This window comes from Vanacampus margaritifer, chromosome 18, assembly GCF_051991255.1.
Source record: "Vanacampus margaritifer isolate UIUO_Vmar chromosome 18, RoL_Vmar_1.0, whole genome shotgun sequence".
In the NCBI taxonomy this organism is placed as follows: domain Eukaryota; kingdom Metazoa; phylum Chordata; class Actinopteri; order Syngnathiformes; family Syngnathidae; genus Vanacampus; species Vanacampus margaritifer.
In genome coordinates, this window is record NC_135449.1 from 2,372,886 (window position 1) to 2,394,252 (window position 21,367).

A 21,367-nucleotide genomic window follows, 5' to 3' on the forward strand; every position below is an offset into this window, starting at 1 on the left:
TGTTTATTTTGGTGGCAGTGTTTTTTTTTTCCTGTCCTGATTTTTGTCATTTAATGCTGACTTGGAACCCCCCCCGTCTTCACTTTTTATCCAAAACCATGTCGTCAAAAAAGTTGCACTTCAAAAAATGTTTAGTTTTGGATAAATAGTTTTTTTTTTTTTTTTTTTTTTTTCCCCATCAGAAACATTTTAGGGTTGGGCGAGTATTGATCCAGATATAAGCAAAGTGCTCACTGTGTATGCACATCTGTGGAGAGAAAAAAAGCGAGGCTACCAAATTAGAAAAAAAAAAAACGGTTAAAGTGGTGACGGTCTTGGTACATGTTCAAAATACATTAAATAAAAAAAAAAAACAGCGGTTGAAATGTTGCAAATCAGAGCTCATTTCATTGGATCCAACTCATTTTCAATGACCGTTTGGTAATTTAGCCTACCCACAATGCATCACGCCGCTACCCACAATGCATCACGCCGCTACCCACAATGCACCGTGGCGTCGAGATGCGCACTTCGCTTGTTATCGGGCTGAGCAATTTGTGTACTGAGAATGTAATAATGAATTTTTAGAGTCATAACAACCCTTTGTAGGAAACTAACTCCAATGTCACAAATGGATTTGACACCGTGGTTTAAACTGTCCTGAAGTGCCTCAATTCAGTCGTGACCCGAAAGAGGACCAAATGCTATAGAAAATAAGCGCAGTGATGTTTTGACCTCATCAAGTACAGGACAGAAGCGTCTTTTTCAAGCTTGGCCGAAGTCCGCAACAAATGGATTGGATTGGATTCCAAACGATTCCAGTGATAAATGTCGCCAATTTAACAGATTAAAACGCATCAAAATGCCAGAAGACCTTCCAGTAACAAAGCTTTATTGACAAACTGTACAACATACTGTAAGTAACGCAAACATTACCAACGCAACTCTTTTATCCGAAACAGAGCGGCAGTTTCCGAAAAATGGAGAATCCACTGACTTTTATCCAGAGCAAAAAGTTTTTGTCTAAAAAGGAAAACTAATTACGAGCAAATACGTCTTAAGAATAGTACGGAAGAAGATTAGGGCCAGTGAAGAGAGAAAACAAAGTTTGGTAGGCTTCTCACTTTTTTAAAGTGAGAATAATAGTAGCACTAAAAGTCGGAATCCTGCCAAACTTGCTTTCTCTCTCTTGCGTAGAGTTTGAAACTTTCAGGGGGAAAAAAAAAGGAAAAGAACTCCCATTTAAGGGGGGAAATATCGCCACTTAAAATAAGAAAGAATCCTCAAAATGTCCCCCCAACACGTTTTTGTTCCATTTCTGTATATAACCAAAAATAAAAAAAAAAAACTCAAAACTGCAGTTATCCGAAAAAACAGTCTTGTTGCGTTTTGGAAAAGGGGAAGAAAAAGTGGTATTTATTTTGTTGCGTGTTTGATTAAAAAAAAAAGAAAAGGTGTCTCTAGCCGTTTTGCACGGGTGATGCTAAGACAAGACAATCAAGACTTTGCGACAGGAAGCGAGCGCGCTAGCATCTCGGAGACGTACGCATTGTTTTTGCCGAGCAGCGCCGTCTTCATGCGCCGCAACGCCGCCCTCACCTCCTCCTCCGTCATGCTGGCAACGGGAAGACACTTGACTTCCTCAAGGAAGTTTTGGATTAAATCTTCTCCAACCTGGTGGGAGAAGACGGACGGCGGAGTGAGGTGCCGTTTGGAGGGTGGGGGAGTCGTTTTCCGGATTGCTCACGTCACGCCGCATTTCATACACTAAAGGTGGATCGGAGATTGTCAAACTAAAAGCCTGCGATAAATTAGGTTGTTTTATATTTTAACTAGGGCTAGGGTTTCAAACTAGGGTTAGGGTCTTGTTTGAAACCCTCATTTGGAACCCTAATCCTAGTTTGAAACACCAATTTGAAACCCTAGCCCTTGTTTGAAACCCTAACCCTAGTTTGAAACCCTAGTTTGAGACCTCAGCCTTTGTTTGAAACCCTAACCCTAGTTTGAAACCCTAACTTGGAACCCTAACCCTAGTTTGAAACCCTAATTTTGAACCCTAACCCTAGTTTGAAACCCTAATTTGAAACCCTAACCCTAGTTTGAAACCCTAATTTGGAACCCTAACCCTAGTTTGAAACCCTAATTTGAACCCTAACCCTAGTTTGAAACCCTAACCCTAGTTTGAAACCCTAATTTGGAACCCTAACCCTAGTTTGAAACCCTAACCCTAGTTTGAAACCCTAATTTGGAACCCTAACCCTAGTTTGAAACCCTATTTTGGAACCCTAACCCTAGTTTGAAACCCTAATTTGGAACCCTAACCCTAGTTTGAAACCCTATTTTGGAACCCTAACCCTAGTTTGAAACCCTAATATGAAACCCTAGCCCTTGTTTGAAACCCTTAGTTTGGAACCCTAACCCTAGTTTGAAACCCTAATATGAAACCCTAGCCCTAGTTTGAAACCCTAACCCTAGTTTGAAACCCTAATTTGGAACCCTAACCCTAGTTTGAAACCCTATTTTGGAACCCTAACCCTAGTTTGAAACCCTAATATGAAACCCTAGCCCTTGTTTGAAACCCTTAGTTTGGAACCCTAACCCTAGTTTGAAACCCTAATATGAAACCCTAGGCCTAGTTTGAAACCCTAATTTGGAACCCTAACCCTAGTTTGAAACCCTAATTTGGAACCCTAACCCTAGTTTGAAACCCTATTTTGGAACCCTAACCCTAGTTTGAAACCCTAATATGAAACCCTAGGCCTAGTTTGAAACCCTAATTTGGAACCCTAACCCTAGTTTGAAACCCTAATTTGGAACCCTAACCCTAGTTTGAAACCCTATTTTGGAACCCTAACCCTAGTTTGAAACCCTAATATGAAACCCTAGCCCTAGTTTGAAACCCTAATTTGGAACCCTAACCCTAGTTTTAAACCCTAGTTTGAAACCCTAACCCTAGTTTGAAACCCTAATTTGGAACCCTAACCCTAGTTTGAAACCCTATTTTGGAACCCTAACCCTAGTTTGAAACCCTAATTTGGAACCCTAACCCTAGTTTGAAACCCTATTTTGGAACCCTAACCCTAGTTTGAAACCCTAATATGAAACCCTAGCCCTTGTTTGAAACCCTTAGTTTGGAACCCTAACCCTAGTTTGAAACCCTAATATGAAACCCTAGCCCTAGTTTGAAACCCTAACCCTAGTTTGAAACCCTAATTTGGAACCCTAACCCTAGTTTGAAACCCTATTTTGGAACCCTAACCCTAGTTTGAAACCCTAATATGAAACCCTAGCCCTTGTTTGAAACCCTTAGTTTGGAACCCTAACCCTAGTTTGAAACCCTAATATGAAACCCTAGGCCTAGTTTGAAACCCTAATTTGGAACCCTAACCCTAGTTTGAAACCCTAATTTGGAACCCTAACCCTAGTTTGAAACCCTAATTTGGAACCCTAACCCTAGTTCGAAACCCTAATTTGAAACCCTAGCCCTAGTTCGAAACCCTAATTTGCAAACAAGGGCTAGGGTTTCAAATTAGGGTTTCAAACTAGAGCTAGGGTTTCAAATTAGGTAAAAGATGTTAGTATAATATGTTGACTACGTTTTTTTTTTATTTATATGTTTTCGGAACACAAACAAATTCAGCAAGAGTCCGATTGCCTCGATTCAACTTTTGCAAGTTATGACAAATATTTTTATTATTTCTTTTTTATTATAAATTTTTAAAAGCACTTTTTAAATATTATTAAGTTAAAAGTGACTTGGCCAATTATGATATTCAGCGAACGATATCTACACACATTTTGATATTGGGAAACAACCCAATTAAAATGACAAAATTCATATTTGTACTCTTTCTTTTCCTCAAAAAAGTACTACTTTGTTGTCATAACAAATTATTTAAGATATTTTTTCCAGAAGAAGAGTTAACTTTTTCATTATCGTTACAACTGTTTTTACCCTCAAAAGTAGGTAATTCATTTGATTGTTATTTATCGCATTTAATTGACGTTAAGGATTGCGAGGGGCTTCCTCTTTTTCCTCCTCGTACCCAAAAAGTTTGCAAGTCTTACTTGTTTGTCGCTGCGTCGTCTCTTGGCCTCGGGCTCGTCGCCCTTGGCAGACGAGGCCGGCTCCTGAAACTCCTCCAGCTCCTCGGCCTTCTCCTTCGCCATGGCGACCACCGACGGCGGGAAACAAGCCAACTCCGCCACGTGGATCCCGAAACTCTGGTCGCACACACCTGGAAGGAAGCACACCCACACACTTTAACTCTTTGACTGCCAAAAACGTTAAATAACGTTTAGTAAAATCCTATGGAGGAGTGCCAAAGACGTTAAAAGACGTTTGTTTCAAAACAGAGGTGAAACTAACCATTTTCTATTGTTGATTACTCAAAAACGGAATAAGGTAGACACAAACTTTTTTTTCTGATGAAAGATGAGAGTCCAATCTTTCATTTGGTAGTATGTGTGTTTCCATAGTCCAAACACATAATTTTCTGTGGACCTTGAAAGATCAGTCAAAAATGCTTAAATCGGCTGGCACCCACGGCATCCCTTTTCTGAAAACGTCTGGCAGTCAAAGAGTTAACATGAAGTAACTTGTGAAATTCTGCATTTTTTAAATTGTAAAACAACTTGACCCCAGTCTCCACAAATATATGCATTATTATAAAAATTTTTACTGCAAAATTTTGCAGCGGACACGGGTCTGCTGTGTTGTGACTGGAACCCCCCCAGTACAGGAAGGAACTTTAAGTTAATTTTGACACCTCTATATATATATATACATATATATGGTAACTTGTTGTGAGACTGACCTGGCTTGACTCTGTAGAGCATGGTGAGCGTGTCGTCCGACGTCAAGGCCGTGACGTGCAGATTGCGCACGGCGGGCTGTTGCGCCGCCAGCGCCGTCAGCTCGTGGAAGTGCGTGGCGAACAGACAGAAGCAGCCGATCTCTGCGGCGATGTGCTCGCTGATGGCCCAGGCCAGGCCGAAGCCGTCGTAGGTGGAAGTGCCGCGGCCCAGCTCGTCCACGATCACCAGCGACTTCTCGGTGGCCGAGCTGCGGCCAACAACGGCCGCGTGACCATCGGGGTCGGATGCCAGACGGCGAGAATAGGTGGCGGGATCCTACCGCAAGATGGCCGCCGTCTCCAGCATCTCCGACATGAAGGTGGACACGCCCTTCACCTGGCTGTCTCCCGCCCCCACCCGGGCCAGGATGCTGTCAATCACGCTAAGCTCCGCCTCCTCGCACGGCACGAAGCAGCCGATTTGAGCCATCAAAGCGATCACGCCAACCTGACGGATGAACGTCGACTTTCCGCCCATGTTTGGTCCTGAAGATGAAATGACAAATACTTTGATGTTTTTTTTTTATTAGTATTAGTATTGCTATATGTATTATCTGCGGTGTTTTATTTTTTAGAAGAATATTTTTAAGCCAGATGTGTAGGGAAAAAATGTGTTTCTTAAAACAAAACATTCATATTTTTTTAAATATTTTTCTCAAGTATTTGTTCAGGTACTTAGATGCTTTAACCTCTTTTTAGAAAAAAAAATAAATAAATTATTTTCTCCATGTAATATTTTTGGGTCATCTATATGGTGAGATTTAAAATAAATAAATAAAAATACAGTAATTAATACAATGTGTCTTAATTAAATCTAATCATCCAAAACAAGCAAAAAACACATTTTCGGGCAATTTTTTTTTATGTTATAGTTATTCTATTTTGAAAGAAAAAAGATAAGGTTTTGTTTTTTGTATCACAAAAGATTCTTTGTCCATCTAATTGTATTGTTAGAAAAATATTTTTGGGGCCATCTTCATTATTTTTTTTTTAACAGTAATTTAAAAATATGTTACAATTAATAAAGAAAAAACATCCAAAACAAAACACATCCACATTTTTGCGGGACATTTTTATCATTTTAATTTGATTTTAAAGAAAAAAAGATTAAGGGTTTTGTTTTGTGCAATTGGATCATTTGTTGCAGACGAACAGACGAAATTACACATCCTGTAAATGTAATAACAGATTGCCCCCCCCACAATTTTTTTTGGGGGGGGGGGATAGAAGATAAATAGTTCTATAATGATGCAAACGCACGAGAGCACCAATTCAGTTGCGCTCACCTGTGATAATGTAAAAGCTCTTCTCCCCCTGCACGAAGGTGACATCGTTGGGTATGAAGCACGTGTCGGCGTCCGCCTCCATGCAGGGGTGGCGCGCCTGCCGCAGCGCCAGCCGTTGGGGGCCGTCGGGCAGCAAGCGTGGCCGCACGTAAGGCACGGGGGCCGACACCGACACCGTGGCGAAGCTGACCGCCGCGTCCAGCAGCGCTACGACGTCGCCAAGCGACTGCAGAGGGTCCACGTAGCCTAGTAAATAAAATGCAATGCAATCACTTTGAAACTAATAGGAATAGACGACGACTAGAAATAATCTGTCGTCAGAAAAGTGCGCGACGAGATTTCTTTCATCAAGTCCCAGAACCCGATGACTCCCGTTCACGCAGCTGATCGCCTCCCGTCCAATTGGCGGCATTCCGCACCTGAGGCGATGTTGATGATCTCTTTGACGATGGCGTTCTGCGCCTCCTCGTACTCGTCCCGGTTGCGCCGGTAGTCCTCGTTGAGCGCGCTCAGTTTGCTGAGGACACACGCCGGGTCGGGTCAGGCAAAGCGGGCGCCGATGCGCGTCATGCCCGTTTATAGACGGCAAGATGAATTCTCGCGGTATTTGTGAGTTCACAAACTCCGGAGAAAACATCTTGTGCCGCTCCCGCCGATACGTTTGCAGCCGATCTTTTTCCGATCGGATCAATCGGACGTTGTTTGGGCAGGGACGAAACCAATAAGCGCAGATGTTTCCTTGTTGAATAATAAACAGCAAAGATGTTCGTGCCCCCCACCCCCACCTCCCGAAGACAAGATTTGTATCCGTTGCCTTGATTGGTCAAAACAAAATGTGCAAAGATGCCGCATCGTCCAATCAGCTTAAAGTATTGTACAGCAAGCCCCGCCTTTCCCGAACGTGTCTGCCTCGTGAAGTACCAGACTGACAATGTGCAGAACTCCTTTGAGTGAATCACAATGATCAATCTGGCTGGCGAGGTTGCACGCACATACCCGTTGGTAAAACGCACGCCGTTCTTCTGCACGTCCAGCGTGGTGAACTTCTTGTTGTTCCTCAGGTTCTTCTCCTCCTTGCAGGTGACGCGCAGGTAGAAGCCCAGCACGCCGCTGGACTCCAACTTCACCGTCTTGCCGGCGTCCAAACCTGCAAAGACGTCAGCAGTTTGTTCTGAATGTCAGGTTACGTGAACAGTATTGAATAGTGATGCCCACATTAGATTAGAATTAGGGATAGACCGATTATCGGCGCCGATATTTGCCATTGTGACAAATATCGTCATCAGCCTTTTCACAAATCTGAAGTCCGATAAAGCTGGTATTTCACTGAGGGGTGAATGCTTGCGAACGTAGCAAATTTTGTGTTTTCATCAAGATTTGTAAGATGTTTACGAACAGTTTTTACTTGTTGTAAACACATTTCAAACATATTCAGACATTTTTTTTTTAAACCTTTTACGAACCTTGACAAAAAAAACTAATTACAGCTACATTTGGATGCATTTGTCGCTCGAACTTAGATTTATGGATGATTTAAATTTCCACTATATAAAAAAGGATGCTGACACTAGGAACTCCCTATACTTTGTATTAAAAAAAAAAAAATACAATGAAGAAATTGTGTTTTGATATTTTGGAAAACTTTCTTTACAGTAGAAAACTTAAGGGAACTATTTACTTGCTTAGTTGTTAATTAACTTAACACATGCTGATGACCCTGGAAGCTCCCTGTAATTTTTGTTAGAATTTTTAAACAAATCTGTCAATTCTTTATATTTTTTAAATTAACTCTTTGACTGCCAGACGGCAAAAGGGATGCCGTGGGTGCCAGCCGATTTAAGCATTTTGACTGATCTTTTGACTGATCTTTCAAGGTCCACAGAAAATTATGTGTTTGGACGATGGAAACGCACATACTACCAAATGAAAGATTGGACTCTCATCTTTCATCAGAAAAAAAAGTTTGTTTCTACCTTATTCCGTTTTTGAGTAATCAACAATAGAAAATGGTTAGTTTCACCTCTGTTTTGAAACAAACGTCTTTTAACGTCTTTGGCACTCCTCTATAGGATTGTACTAAACGTTATTTAACGTTTTTGGCAGTCAAAGAGTTAAAAGAAAACGGGTTTTTTTCCCACTCTATTATTTTCTTTTACTGCAAATGAAAATTGACTTAAAATATCAGTTATCGGCTTCCTTGACCACTAACAATCTTGAAAAAAAAAAACATATCGTTCTATCACTAATGGGAATAAATAACGTTGCGTCTAAGCTTGCCACATGCGCGACCCATTTATTTTATGCGCTTTGCATTTCCACGCCACCGCCTGTCTGACATCATCCTGTATATTGGTTTAGGACAATCTGCACACTTGACTGCGAGGCTAATTTTTTTTTGAAGGTATTTGGCTTCCCGTAACATGGCTGCTGCACACTTGAGTCGCCTTTTTATGACCTTGCGGATGAACTCGCCAGTGTCGCCACGTCACCTAGCTCTCTGGCGGCGGCGTTGAGCACGGCCTGCATGCTCTTCTCAGTGGCGTCCATCTTCTCTCGCAGCTCGCTCAGCACGGGATCGAACGAGGCTTTCACCAGGAACTCATGGTGTTCAATCTACAATAGGGTAAAAAAAAATGATAATAATTTAAAAAAAAAAGGACTGTAAAATGCAATAAAAGTTATAAACAGCAAAGAAGAAGCTTCCCTTGTTTATGTTCATTATTAGCATTAGCATCAAAAAAACAATTTCGCTAACGAAATAAAATAAAAACGAAAATGCTTTTTAAAAAAAAAATGAAAACCAACTGAAACTACATTTTATGTTTACAAAACTAACTGTAATTATAGCAAGATGTCCTTCATTTTAGTATTTGGTAATTCATTTAATACATGAGCCTTTGGGGAATATTTTAAACTAAAACTAAGAATTTAAAAAAAAATCTAAATCTAATTAACACTAAGAGAACCACCCTGAAAACGAATTAAAACTAACTACATTAATTTTAAAAAATCTAAACAAAATCAAAAAAATCATTCAAATGAAAATTCCAAAACTTGTGACAAATTGCCCCAAAAAAAGAAAGACCCAAGGCCGCAAAAATTAAAAGTAAAAATTAAAAGATGTCCTCGAGGGATGCATTTATCACATTCCTGGACTGAACAAACTATTCAGTTATTTTTTAATACAATTTGAAGCACTTCAAACTTATCCTGAGCCAGAGATCATATTTGAAATTCGACATTTGGGGGTCGCGTCGCTCCAATAGAAGACAATCTGAAGTATCCCGATACATGGAGTGCAATACCATTCAAGGCCGGTACATTTTAAAGTTGAAAGATTGGATTTGATTCAGAGGAATGAATGACCATTCGATGTGGTGGGGCTCCGTTTACCGTGGTATGACGCAAATGAGTGTGTCCTTCAAAGTAGGCCATCATTTTACAATATGAATTAACTTAAAAATAAAATAAAATAAAGATAAAGATAAATTCAAAGCAACTTCAAACCGACTTATACGATTCATACCTTTTTGATCGGGCCGCTCCATGCCATAGCGCGACTGATTGATTGATTAGCTCATGTACGGATGCACTCACATCTTTGAAATCTAAACAGATTTTCCGGCACAAATCGCTTTTAGCCACACCGCTAATCATTATAATCCAAGCGCATCCTGAACATTTTTTTCTTATTGAAGACTGCTGAAAAGTGTGAGAAAGCCGCACCTGGTTCATGTCCAGGGTGGTCTCGATCATCTCCTGGTACTTGCTGAAGTCGCCCTGCAGCTCCCTGAGGGGGGAGATGAAGACCGCCTCCAGCAGGACCTGGTGGTCGCCTGGGAGACAAACACCCAATCACAGGCTTGCAGAGGAGCGAACTTTTTTTTCCCAAGAAAACCCGACACGTGGACCAGACAAGCCAATGACAGCTTTGCATGATATGCCAGACTTGATGTACTTAGAACACATATCTAGGACAGGGCCCCGCTTCAAGGTCATAAAGGGCACCTAATGGAACTCATGAGGGATTTCCACGACAAATAGTCACAGCTACCCTTGCAATAGCCAGAATGATATTGCGATTCAGTCAAGGGAATTCTCCACGATCTCAATCTGCGATTGCTCCACGATGATTCGCTCGGGAAAAGCGGGACATTCTTTACAATACTTCAAGCTGATCGGACGATGCGGCATCTTGTTTTTGACCAATCACGACCACGGATGAAAATGTATGTTTTCGTTCTCGTCGAAGGGGGGGGGCACGAACATTTTGATTTCAATTTCAATTATTACACTCCACAATTACAAAATCGGCATAATCATTAAAAAAAAAAAAAGGGGGGTGGGGGGGGAAAGATTATTAATACAAATTTTGAGTTGTTTAAATTTATATATTTGCACCTTTTTATTTTAAAATGACTGATTTAATCAATCTGGTTTGGTCCAAAAGGAACTTGCATAATTATAGCGTATCAAAGAAATGTGTTTGTCTTAATATTTTTTAGATGCTTAAACTCTTTGACTGCCAAAAACGTTAAATAACGTTTAGTAAAATCCTATGGAGGAGTGCCAAAGACGTTAAAAGACGTTTGTTTCAAAACAGAGGTGAAACTAACCATTTTCTATTGTTGATTACTGAAAAACGGAATAAGGTAGAAACAAACTTTTTTTTCTGATGAAAGATGAGAGTCCAATCTTTCATTTGGTAGTATGTGTGTCCATAGTCCAAACACAACATTTTCTGTGGACCTTGAAAGATCAGTCAAAATGCTTAAATCGGCTGGCACCCACGGCATCCCCTTTCTGAAAACGTCTGGCAGTCAAAGAGTTAAACATTTTCTTGTTTTATACCCAAAAAATGATTGTCTTTGATTTCAATTATTACCAAATTATCTTTTATTTATTTTTATTCTATTTTCAAATTATATATATATAATATTTACATACATTGCTATGCAAACGTGAAACGTCCTCTTAAGGACTAAGAAGAGGATAATAGACTTTTCCCATGGACAAAAGTTTGGTACCTGCATATTTGTCCAGCGCGGTGACGAGGGCGGGAATGTGGCCGACGGCCTGGTGCACGCGGTAGCAGTCCTGCAAGGTGGCGCTGTGGCGGTGGAACTTCTTGGCCAGCCGCTGGAGGTCGGGGAAGCGCCGCAGAAGGTCTTCCTGGCACGTCTGCCTCAGCTCGGAGTCGCACGCCAAACTCTCCACCAGGTCTAACCTGCGCGACGGCCAATCTCGTAAGACTTCAGATCTTGACGTCAGTTTGTGTGGCTCACAAAAGCTTGGCACAATTTTTGCTTGATTCGTGTTTTATCAACTCATTCACTCCCGGCCATTGTCACTGAAGCAACTCCCTTTGCTCCCGGCTGTTTTTCTGAATTTTGACTGATATTGTGTTCTATTACTATAAAAACATGGCACCTAGTAAAAGAAAGATTCAAGTCTCTTCTTTCATCAGGAAAAAAAAAGGTGTATCTGTTTCCGTTTTGCAACAATTAGCATTAGAATATAGCTCAATTTCATCATTATTCACAAACCTGCTGAAAACACTGGGGAAAAAGAGCTTATTGCAACATGGCCCTGGCTGATCTCTTATACTCTGCTGCCACCCGCTGGCCGTTTTTGTAATAACTAGCATTGCTTTAAGCCACCTCTTCATGTCAGAAGCTGCATCAAAGCCTTCTGTATGCACTAGCTTAATAAAACAAAGAATAAATCTGTTTTTGGGGGTGAAGAGAAAAAAAAAGTATTTTAAAACGTATTCATATGTTTTTGGGTTTGAATGAGTTTAAAAAAAAAAAACTTCACATTGTATGTAACCTGCATATTGTGAAGCAAATTACTTACACAAATAGTGTGTTTACTCAGCCAATTAAAGTTACTAACAGTAACTACCTGGTGTAATGTGTTATTTTGTCTGGCATTAGGAAAATCTTCTTGATTGTATATCAGGCTGGTCCAGTGGTTTCCGTATTAAGAGCCCAAGAACAACACTGGATTGAATTTGTTTTTGTTTTATATCTAATATTTAAAAATAAATTAAAAGCTACAAATAAACAACTAATTGTCCACTGTACATAAACTGGAGCTATCAAACAAGTAAGCGACAAGAAGCGAAACTGGCTGGCGCTCAAGTCACACGCTACTGCTGTGCACGTCTGCATCCGTCATTCCCTAAAAATGAAGACAAACCAGTGATTTTGCTCTTGTCTTAGAATGAAATGCATTTAGGACGCTTTTCATTTTTTAACGTCATCCAATCCGTCCCTGTTGACACATGAGACAAGCAGTTTGCTTTGCATTTTAGGCTGTCCAGTGTGAACTTGCAACATGCTAGCCAATCCGGATTTTCAGCATAACATTTACACTGTAGCTTCCCCGTTGGAACCCGCTCCCTGAGTGCAACCAAAAGTGTAGCTAAATTACCTCTCCTCTATTTTGGTTTTGTCCAGGAGCGGCTGTTTAATCCACTGGTTGACCAGCCGCTGGCCCTGAGGTGTGCGACACCTGTTCAACAGACCGGCCAATGAGTGAGCCCCGTTGGTGTCGTCTGGTGCGCCCTGCAAACAGGCCCAAGTTTCAGCAACAGGTAGCACAATAATATATAGAATACAATTTAAAAAGAATACAAGCCCACCTGGAAGAGGTTTAGCGCCCTGACGGCAGCGTTGTCCAGCCTCATGTACTGACCCAGCTCCAAAGAGGTCAGGCTGAAGGAGTTGAAGTTGGACTCGTCCGAGAGCAGCTCCAGGTATCGCACCACTGCGGCCAAGCAGGACATGGCCACCTACAAAAAAAACAAAAAGATTCCATCTGGCTTGTATGTTTTTGTTAAGACTCCTAACGGGACACCCAGAAACCAACGGCGACCCTCACCTGTTTGTCGAGCTCCGGGAGAGTGTTGCTAGCCACCGTCTCTCCCCGTTTGGCTCTCAGCAGCCTGTTAAGGTCCTGGACCACGTCCTTGGTACTGAACTCTGCTCGCTTTCTGTCTGAAACCAGCACGCCGCCACGCTGCACCACCTGCGAAGCGCCCACCACCCCAAGCAAACTAGTGAGGAGCTGGATAGCGACCTTGACACTTTATTCCAGTCGACTCAAGAATGCTTGAATTTGGGGGGGTTTTAAAAATGAGGAAAAACTACAACACACGATCCCCGTGCTGCTTAACTCATTCACTCGCAGCCATTTTCACTGAAGCAACCCCCTTCGCTCCCAGCTGTTTTACTTGATTTTGCAAGGCTTACAGAATATTGTGTTCTATTGCTATAAAAACATGGAACCTACCAAAAGAAATATTAAGAGTCCTTTCTTTCATCAGGAAAAAAAGTATTTTTTCTATCTGTTTCTGTTTTGCAGCAATTAGCATTAGAATATAGCTAAGTTGTATTATTATTATTTACAAATCTGTTGAAAAAAACTGTCAAAAACGGCTTGTTGCAACATGGCCCTGGTTGAGCTCATACTCTGCTGCCACCTGCCTGCCGTTTTTGTAATACTACCACTGCCTCAACTCTTTTCTTCAGTTGAGGGACGTAAAAAAAAAAACATTTTTAAAAACGCATAAATATGTTTTTGGGACAGTGGTAATATTTTGAATATAACGTATTTATACGTATTGGCGAGAAAATTAGTTAATGAAAGAGATGAACGCAAGATGAACCTAACAAAGTCCTTGACAGTCGGACTATTACGTTATCCTTTTAAAAAATGATTTAGTTGCAATGGTGGAAGTTGGGATTGATCCTACTGGTCAGTATGGGAAATACAGCTGTTGATTAATACTGTAAACTCCTTTTTTATGTCAAAAGCAATATTTGATGATTATGGGATGACTTTTGAAACTAGGATTATCAATCAAAAGGTATATGCCGAGCATCAAAGCATTTTTTGTATTGCATCCCAGTAAAATGTTTGTAATGGACTGTACATTTTTATATTGCACTGTACCGACGTTGATTTCCTGAGTATCTTATTTTCAATATTGCATCATAGCATTATTTTTGTATTTGTTAGTATTATGTTTTTATTGAATCATCTTTTTTTATTGTATCAAATCGTACTTTGTCATTTATTTTTTCAGAACCTCGACTGGAAAACATTTTCTTTATCCCTTTCACTTTTAATCTTATAAACTCCATTTTCAAGTTTTAGGGCATACACACAAAATCTCTTTAAGGATGAAAAAAAAAAAAAAAAGACAAACAAACCTCTCGCAGCTTGTTGCCCTCTGCGCTACAGTCCCCTTGCGCAAGAAGACACTCTTTGGGGCCGACTTGGACGAGCAGCGACTCCAGATTGGAAAAGACCTCGTTGTCGGGGAACTCGCACACGCCCATGGTGCGTTGCGCCGCGTCCACGTAGCCCACGCCCACCACGCCGGAGGCGACGCGCACAGCCACCACGCCGGCACAGCCTTCCGCACTGTTACTGCCTCCGAACAGGATCTCCTCAAACTGGGTGAGGTTTCCTGGAGAGGCCTGCAAGGAGTGGGACAGATCACAACAATTCAATTTCGTAAGGCAGCCTTTGACAATATAATTATGTTCAATGTGAGCGGTATTAACAACGTTATTTAGCAATAAGGTGGTAGAACTGTGCTGTACCTCCATTTTCCCCAATTGAAATTGAGTACAGTGGCACCTTAACTTTCAAGTTTAATTTTTTTCCATGACCTTGATTGTAACTCAACTCACTCGCACCACAAATTAACATTTCCCATTTAAATGAATGGAAATGCAGATAATTTGTTCCAGTTTCAAAATATTTTTTTTGCGACATTGAAAAATAGCACTCTACGGTGTCTTATCGCTAAAAATATAGATATTTTAAATAATTGATTAATCTGTTGATTTTTTTAAAAAAATAATAACTTCATCTCTTTATTTTTACAGCACTGTTGGCAGTGCACAAAAAAGTGCTACATGAAAATACCAGAACTATTTAAGTAATAATTACGAATACTTAACATGTGTTGGATTAAATTGCAAATCAGAGAAACAAAGTGATACATTATTGATCCTGTTATGGAAATTGTCACAACGGAAAAATTCACACACAAACACTTGTGTTACGTTTGTTTATACAGTATCCACAAACCTTGAACTCAAGTTTCCAGTCATGCTCCTTGCTGCTCTTGCTGTGGTTCCTGTACACCTCGACGCGGTACTGCCTAACCAGGAGCAGGTCCCTCACAAAAGCCTCAAAGTTGAGCTTGCTCAGCACCACACTTTCCAATTTACGATTCCCTAGCGAAAACAAACGACAAGAAAGCAGCTAGATTAGCCTGTAGCTAGCTTATGCTAAACTGCAGCGGGTTAGCTTACCGGAGCCCAAGTGCTTGATGACGCCGCTCGTCTTGAAAACTTCTTTCGCGGCGAACGCGGCGTCTTTCCCGTGAACCGTGTAGTAGTCGCTGCGGTCGAATATGCGGAAAGTTGTGTCCGGTTTCTCCGGCATGGCGAAGAAGAAGTTGAGAAAGCCGTGTTCGGACGCGCTGTCCATGGACAGATTCTGTTTCGGCTGCACCGCCATGTTGGAATCTCCCGCCACTGCACGCTCCTCCAAACAGGAAGTGACGTTATTTGTTGCCGTGGGAACGGTCTCATCATAACGTTTTTTGTTTGTTTGTTTTCTATTGGCCTTAAGTTGTATCTCATGAGTATAGATTTTGTTAAAGAACCAATATATTTTATATTACTTTTTATTTTCCTGTCTACAACTCTCAATTGACCTTTTTGCTATAACGTCACTTATACTTCCGGTTAGCAAAGGCCTTGGCTCAAATGGCACACTTGTAAACAAACTTTAAAATAGCAAGCTAGACGGTTTTTACTTTATGGACCTGGATTTGCCACCTCTGAATTGGATGACACACTTAGATTGGACTCATTTGTAATGGGCATTTTCCCATTCGAGGATTAAGTTCATAGCAGTTATTTTTTGCATTTGGACATGTCCAATCTTCGTTTTCTTTTCCGCGAATATACGTTAGATGCTTATGCGTTCCCTTGCGTTTCACTTTTCTGAAAAAGAGAAACAACATAAAAAAAAAACTTTAAAAAATTCCAACTGAAAGCGATCTACACAACAAAGAGTGCATTGTGCAGAGGAGATCAAATAAAATGTGAAAAATCGTCCATGCGGCCGTGGACAATTCTTCAAGGCCAATGTCATTATTGAGACAGCAGCAAGACTTGTTGTCTTCTGATCCAGTCAAAAATAATAAATGTATGTACATGACAGCGCTGCACACATGTTAATGTTTGTGTCATGACTGTGTGGAAAAAAAACACAGTCTATTCTTTCTTATCTTTCTTCCTGGAAACAGCGCAAGAGCAAATGTCATGAGGCGCACAGCGTGTCAATCAAACGTGTCCTCTGCTGGACGTTGAGAAATGTCACCGGTGATGCGCCGACTTTTGCGTGAAGGACCATAGGCCTGATGGCGCCACAGCAAATCTTGATGGAAAATTTTGTTTAGGGACACATTTGAAACGGCAAAGACAAGAAGATTTTGAATAGCTTTTTTTTTTTTTTGTAACTGCGTCATCATTTGTAGGAGAGAGAAGGAGGAGAAAATAACTACAGTTTTGGTCAAGGCCTTTTCGATTTGAGGCGTCACTCGTGCCCATCCCAAAAGAATGATAGTTTTTTTCTTTCTGCTGTCAAACTTAATATTTACAAGTGAGTTGCAGATATCAGCTCTGTGACACTGTGACTTATAGATTTTGAGATATGTACAGTAAAATTTGATTCTCACGACTTATACAGTTTCACCTCAATGTATAATAATTCACAATAATTCAGTGATGAGATTAGAATTTACGATTGCCTTATCCCACGGGCATGAAGTGTGATATGGAAGCAATTATATTTTCTTGGTATTTTTATTGTCCCTTTTTATCGGTAAAACGCATCGTGTTGCATTTTGAATGTATGAAAAGTGATTTGCGCACGTTTCCGCGCGAAGTCATGAGCTTCGCGCGCGCGTCCGTTCCTGGGACGTAGTGAGCGACAATAATCGACAAGACTAATCAATACAGATCGATGACGATACACCCGTGTCAAGTGATGGGTCAGGGAATGGGAGCAAATCGAGCAACGTGACGGATGCAATTTGGGTTGAGTGATGACGACGACGGCGGATGATGATGATGCGCCCGAGAAATCGCTTGCTTTATTTAAACGACAGAAGCGACGGGGACGTGGAAGCGAAAACTCCATCATCATCATCATCATCATCATCATCATCATCATCATGAACGGCCACTGCAACGGGAGCGACGTCGCCTCGGAGGAGTTCCACTGCAGCAACGGCTTCCCGGAGCTGAGCGTCAAGAAGGCGGTGGTGGCGGTGGCGGCGCACCGCAAGCTCCACGACGGCTCCCGCAAGGAAGCGGAGGACCAGTGCCGGCAGCCCGCCCTGCAGGCCGCCTACACGAGCATCCTGCGGGAGCTCGGCGAGGACACCGACCGCCAGGGGTTGCTGCGCACGCCGCTGCGCGCCGCCAAAGCCATGCAGTTCTTCACTAAAGGCTACCACGAGACCGTCGACGGTGAGCACAAATTCGCATTCACAGCAACAGTACTGTGTTACGGTATTTTGGATTCAAGATCAATACGTTTGCACCGCTTCCCATTCATTTGTAACAGTGCATTTACATCATTAAGATCAGCAATATTGCATGATTTTATTATGTTGCATTCGTTCTAATTATATTGCAATATTTCACATGTTCTGTAAAATCAATAATGTTGCAACATTTGCAATTTAAAAGCAATAATATTGGATATGATTATGGTACTCATTCTTATTCTGTTGCTCAAATTTAAGCTATTTCCCATTAAGAATCAAATATTTTGCATTGAAGCTCAATCGTATTGAACTATTTCCTTGAGATGCATAATATTGTACCATTTTCAGTTTTTGCATATTACAGTATTTCCCATTTAAGATCAATAATGATAATGAAAATAATAAATCATATATATATATATATATATATATATATATATATATATATATATATATGTATATATATATACATATATATATATATGTATATATATATACAGAAATAATAATAAAAATTTTACATTCATCATAATGTAGTATTTTGCCACAACTATTTAAACTAACATTGCCTTTTTATCCATTTAGGCTCATCATATTACAAACTCAAATTTAGCTAAATTGAAATACTTGCTATTTAAGATGAAATATATTATATCATTTACTCTTTAAGACCAATTACATTGCATTATTTCCAACTAAATTATATGTGTCATCAGTTCTCATTTAAATAGAACGTGTTTGCAATATTTGCCATTTAAGACAAATTATGCTGCACTGTTTTCTCATTTTTCTTCATTTTATGATTTTGACATGTTACTGATTCTGAACAGCTTCTGATGATAAACCACAAAAAAAAAATAAGTTGTTGAATTGATTTTTTTTATATTATATTGTCTGAGCATTTACATTTTTAGGAATTGTTATTTTGCTTTTATCGATTCCTTTAATCAATCCAAGCTTAATCTAACTATTCAATTGGTACATTCTTACCAGTTCCAATCCCGAGTTGTGACAGTAGGTAGCAAATCTCATATTTACATTATTTCATTCCATTACCAGAAGACAATCAATCAGAATCGCTAAATTCTTCAATTCTTACGAGTACTGAAATGTACAGCTCGCCATCAATCACCAATCGACTCTTACACGTGAGGTCAAGGTTCAACTGTACCAAATCATAATTACAAAGTAAAAAAAAAAAAAAAAAGTGACGTATTGCTAAATGCAATCTTAATGTCTCGCCAGATGTGCTGAACGACGCCATTTTTGACGAGGACCACGACGAGATGGTGATGGTGAAGGGCATCGACATGTTCTCCCTGTGCGAGCATCATCTGGTGCCCTTTTTCGGCCAAGTGAGTTTCCTCGGGAATCAGATGACAACAACAAGCGTCGTCTTGTGTTTGGTTCCGCTTTGGAAGTCACATGATACTGACTGATCCCCCCCACCCCCACCCCCCGTCCCCGTCTTTTGTATTTATAGGTCCACATCGGTTATATTCCCAACAAGAAAGTGGTGGGGCTGAGCAAGCTGGCCAGGTGATTAAAACACACACATTGTGCTTGTGCGATTGCAGCGTCAAGTCAGTGAGTTTATTTCTCGCAAATTTGCCACTTTACAATGTCGCAAATATGCAAGTATTTTCTCATAAATTTGTGAGGGTTTTTTTCTTGCAAATTTGTCACTTTACGATGTCGCAAATATTCGAGTATTTTCTCGTAAATTTGTGACTTTTTCCTCACAAATTTGCCAATATATAATGTTGCCAATATTCAAGGTTTTCCTCGTATATTTGTGAGTTTTTTCTCAGAATATTATATATATATATATATATATATATATATATATATATATATATATATATATATATATATATATATATATATATATATATATATATATATATATGTGGCTCTAATACGCTATCGTAGAAAAGGAAAAAGCAAAATAACAGGAAGAATTAACAAGACCAACCTGAGACAATCAAGGGAAGACAAACCATTCACAAATATAAGTCGTTGGGGTGAAATGGTTTTGACTGCGATGAGTAAAAAGTTCTTTTTGTTGCAGGATTGTGGAGATCTACAGTCGAAGGCTTCAAGGTGCGTCACCATATCGTACCAACGGCATGTTCTTGCAACCACACTTGAAACATGAAGCATAAAGTTGACGTGTGTGGCGCTTCTTCAACTTGCCTTGCCTCTCATTCCCTCTAAATATGGCGTGTCGGTCCCGCACTCGTCTCGCAATGGCAGCGCGCACATCTGTCTCGCGGCACCTAGAATAGAGCCACTGATACTTGATCAACCTTGCGCTTGTATTTTTCCTCAGTTCAAGAGCGTCTCACCAAGCAGATTGCCGTGGGGTTATCCGAGGCCCTGCAACCCAGAGGCGTCGCCGTGGTGATTGAGGCAACGTAAGAACACGTGCGCAGACACGCACGCATTCACGCATACATCCTGTTTTAGCAGCCATCTTTTTTTTTTTTCTCTCTCTCCGCGTAGGCACATGTGCATGGTGATGCGCGGCGTGCAGAAGATGAACAGCCGCACGGTGACCAGCTCCATGTTGGGGGTCTACCTGGAAGACCCCAAAACCCGAGAGGAGTTCCTGTCCCTCACCCAGCACTGAGACGATGAGTAGGCGGAGCCATAAACAAACAAAAAACACACACCAAAGCTTGAAGAATTTCAACGCTGCAGCTTTGATGATTTGTAAGATCACTGTGATTCCAAGTGCCTTTTTTCGCCACTAAAATATTTTATATTTCTATTATGTATGTACTATGTAAAATTATTACATTCATTATATGTATTCGTTATAATATGTGCAATTATTTTATTGACTTACCCTGACGGGAATTGCATTGGTGCTTATCCATAGTGGTACTGTTTCCATTTTTAACCTTTTCTTGCTTCATCATTATTACACAATTGTAATTCCATTAGTAATCCACTTATTTGCTATATAAAATACTTGTAATATATAAACTGTTATTTTTTTTGTGTGAGTAGGAGGAAAGAAGAGGCCTGCCTGATACTGCTCATATGAGTTTTGCTTTCTTCTATTTTTGGGTCATCTATAGCGTGTATTTTGATTATTATTTAGCCTAATAAAAAGAATACAATTACCAGAATGCGCCAGTCTCCTTTATTTGTAATTGCTTAATGGAATTTTTAATTAGAATTTATTTCAGAGCTGTCAATTATTTCAATTTAAAAAATATATTATCAAATTAAGCACAATATCACATCTTAGAATCTGGATGGATCGTGATTAATCACTTAATAAAAAAGGCTTTTAGGCAACATTTTTTGCTCGCCAAATTAGAAGAGCACCTGTTACGTGTTAATTCTTTCTACATTTAATGTTATGGGAACCTCTTCAACATTTTTTGATCCACTGCACACTCAAATGCTCCTCTTTTTCTAACCAGTTAATTACTTGCATAATTCAAACTGGGAAACAAATGACCCCAATATTTTTGACATGAACAAATATTTTGAATGTCATACACAAACATTTATTAAATGTTTTACTTTAATGCATGCAGGGATGTGATTTGACCAAAGTGAAATTATCTGAAAATTTAGCCGGGGGTCTGGGGGCCGCTGGCACCCAGCTAGGTCCAGGGCAGTGCCCTGGAGGGGGGACAAGG

General features: G+C 40.3%; 2 protein-coding genes across 2 annotated transcripts; one reads left to right on the forward strand and one right to left on the reverse strand.

Moving 5' to 3' along the window:
• Window positions 1-850: 850 nt before the first annotated feature.
• Window positions 851-15,701, reverse strand: msh2 (mutS homolog 2 (E. coli)). Its single transcript, XM_077551193.1, has 16 exons — window positions 15,457-15,701; window positions 15,230-15,378; window positions 14,341-14,610; window positions 13,007-13,153; window positions 12,768-12,917; window positions 12,557-12,690; window positions 11,149-11,348; window positions 9,848-9,957; window positions 8,611-8,734; window positions 7,118-7,268; window positions 6,541-6,638; window positions 6,122-6,367; window positions 5,117-5,321; window positions 4,797-5,044; window positions 4,048-4,217; window positions 851-1,653 (listed from the first exon to the last, which is right to left on the reverse strand). Exons 1-16 carry the CDS (start codon window positions 15,662-15,664, stop codon window positions 1,477-1,479), a joined length of 2,787 nt encoding a protein of 928 aa, XP_077407319.1. The 5' UTR covers window positions 15,665-15,701; the 3' UTR covers window positions 851-1,476.
• Window positions 15,702-17,150: 1,449 nt separating this feature from the next.
• gch2 (GTP cyclohydrolase 2) lies at window positions 17,151-20,845 on the forward strand. The gene is made up of 6 exons (XM_077551708.1): window positions 17,151-17,688; window positions 18,954-19,063; window positions 19,192-19,247; window positions 19,780-19,811; window positions 20,041-20,125; window positions 20,214-20,845. Exons 1-6 carry the CDS (start codon window positions 17,262-17,264, stop codon window positions 20,338-20,340), a joined length of 837 nt encoding a protein of 278 aa, XP_077407834.1. The 5' UTR covers window positions 17,151-17,261; the 3' UTR covers window positions 20,341-20,845.
• Window positions 20,846-21,367: the final 522 nt, after the last annotated feature.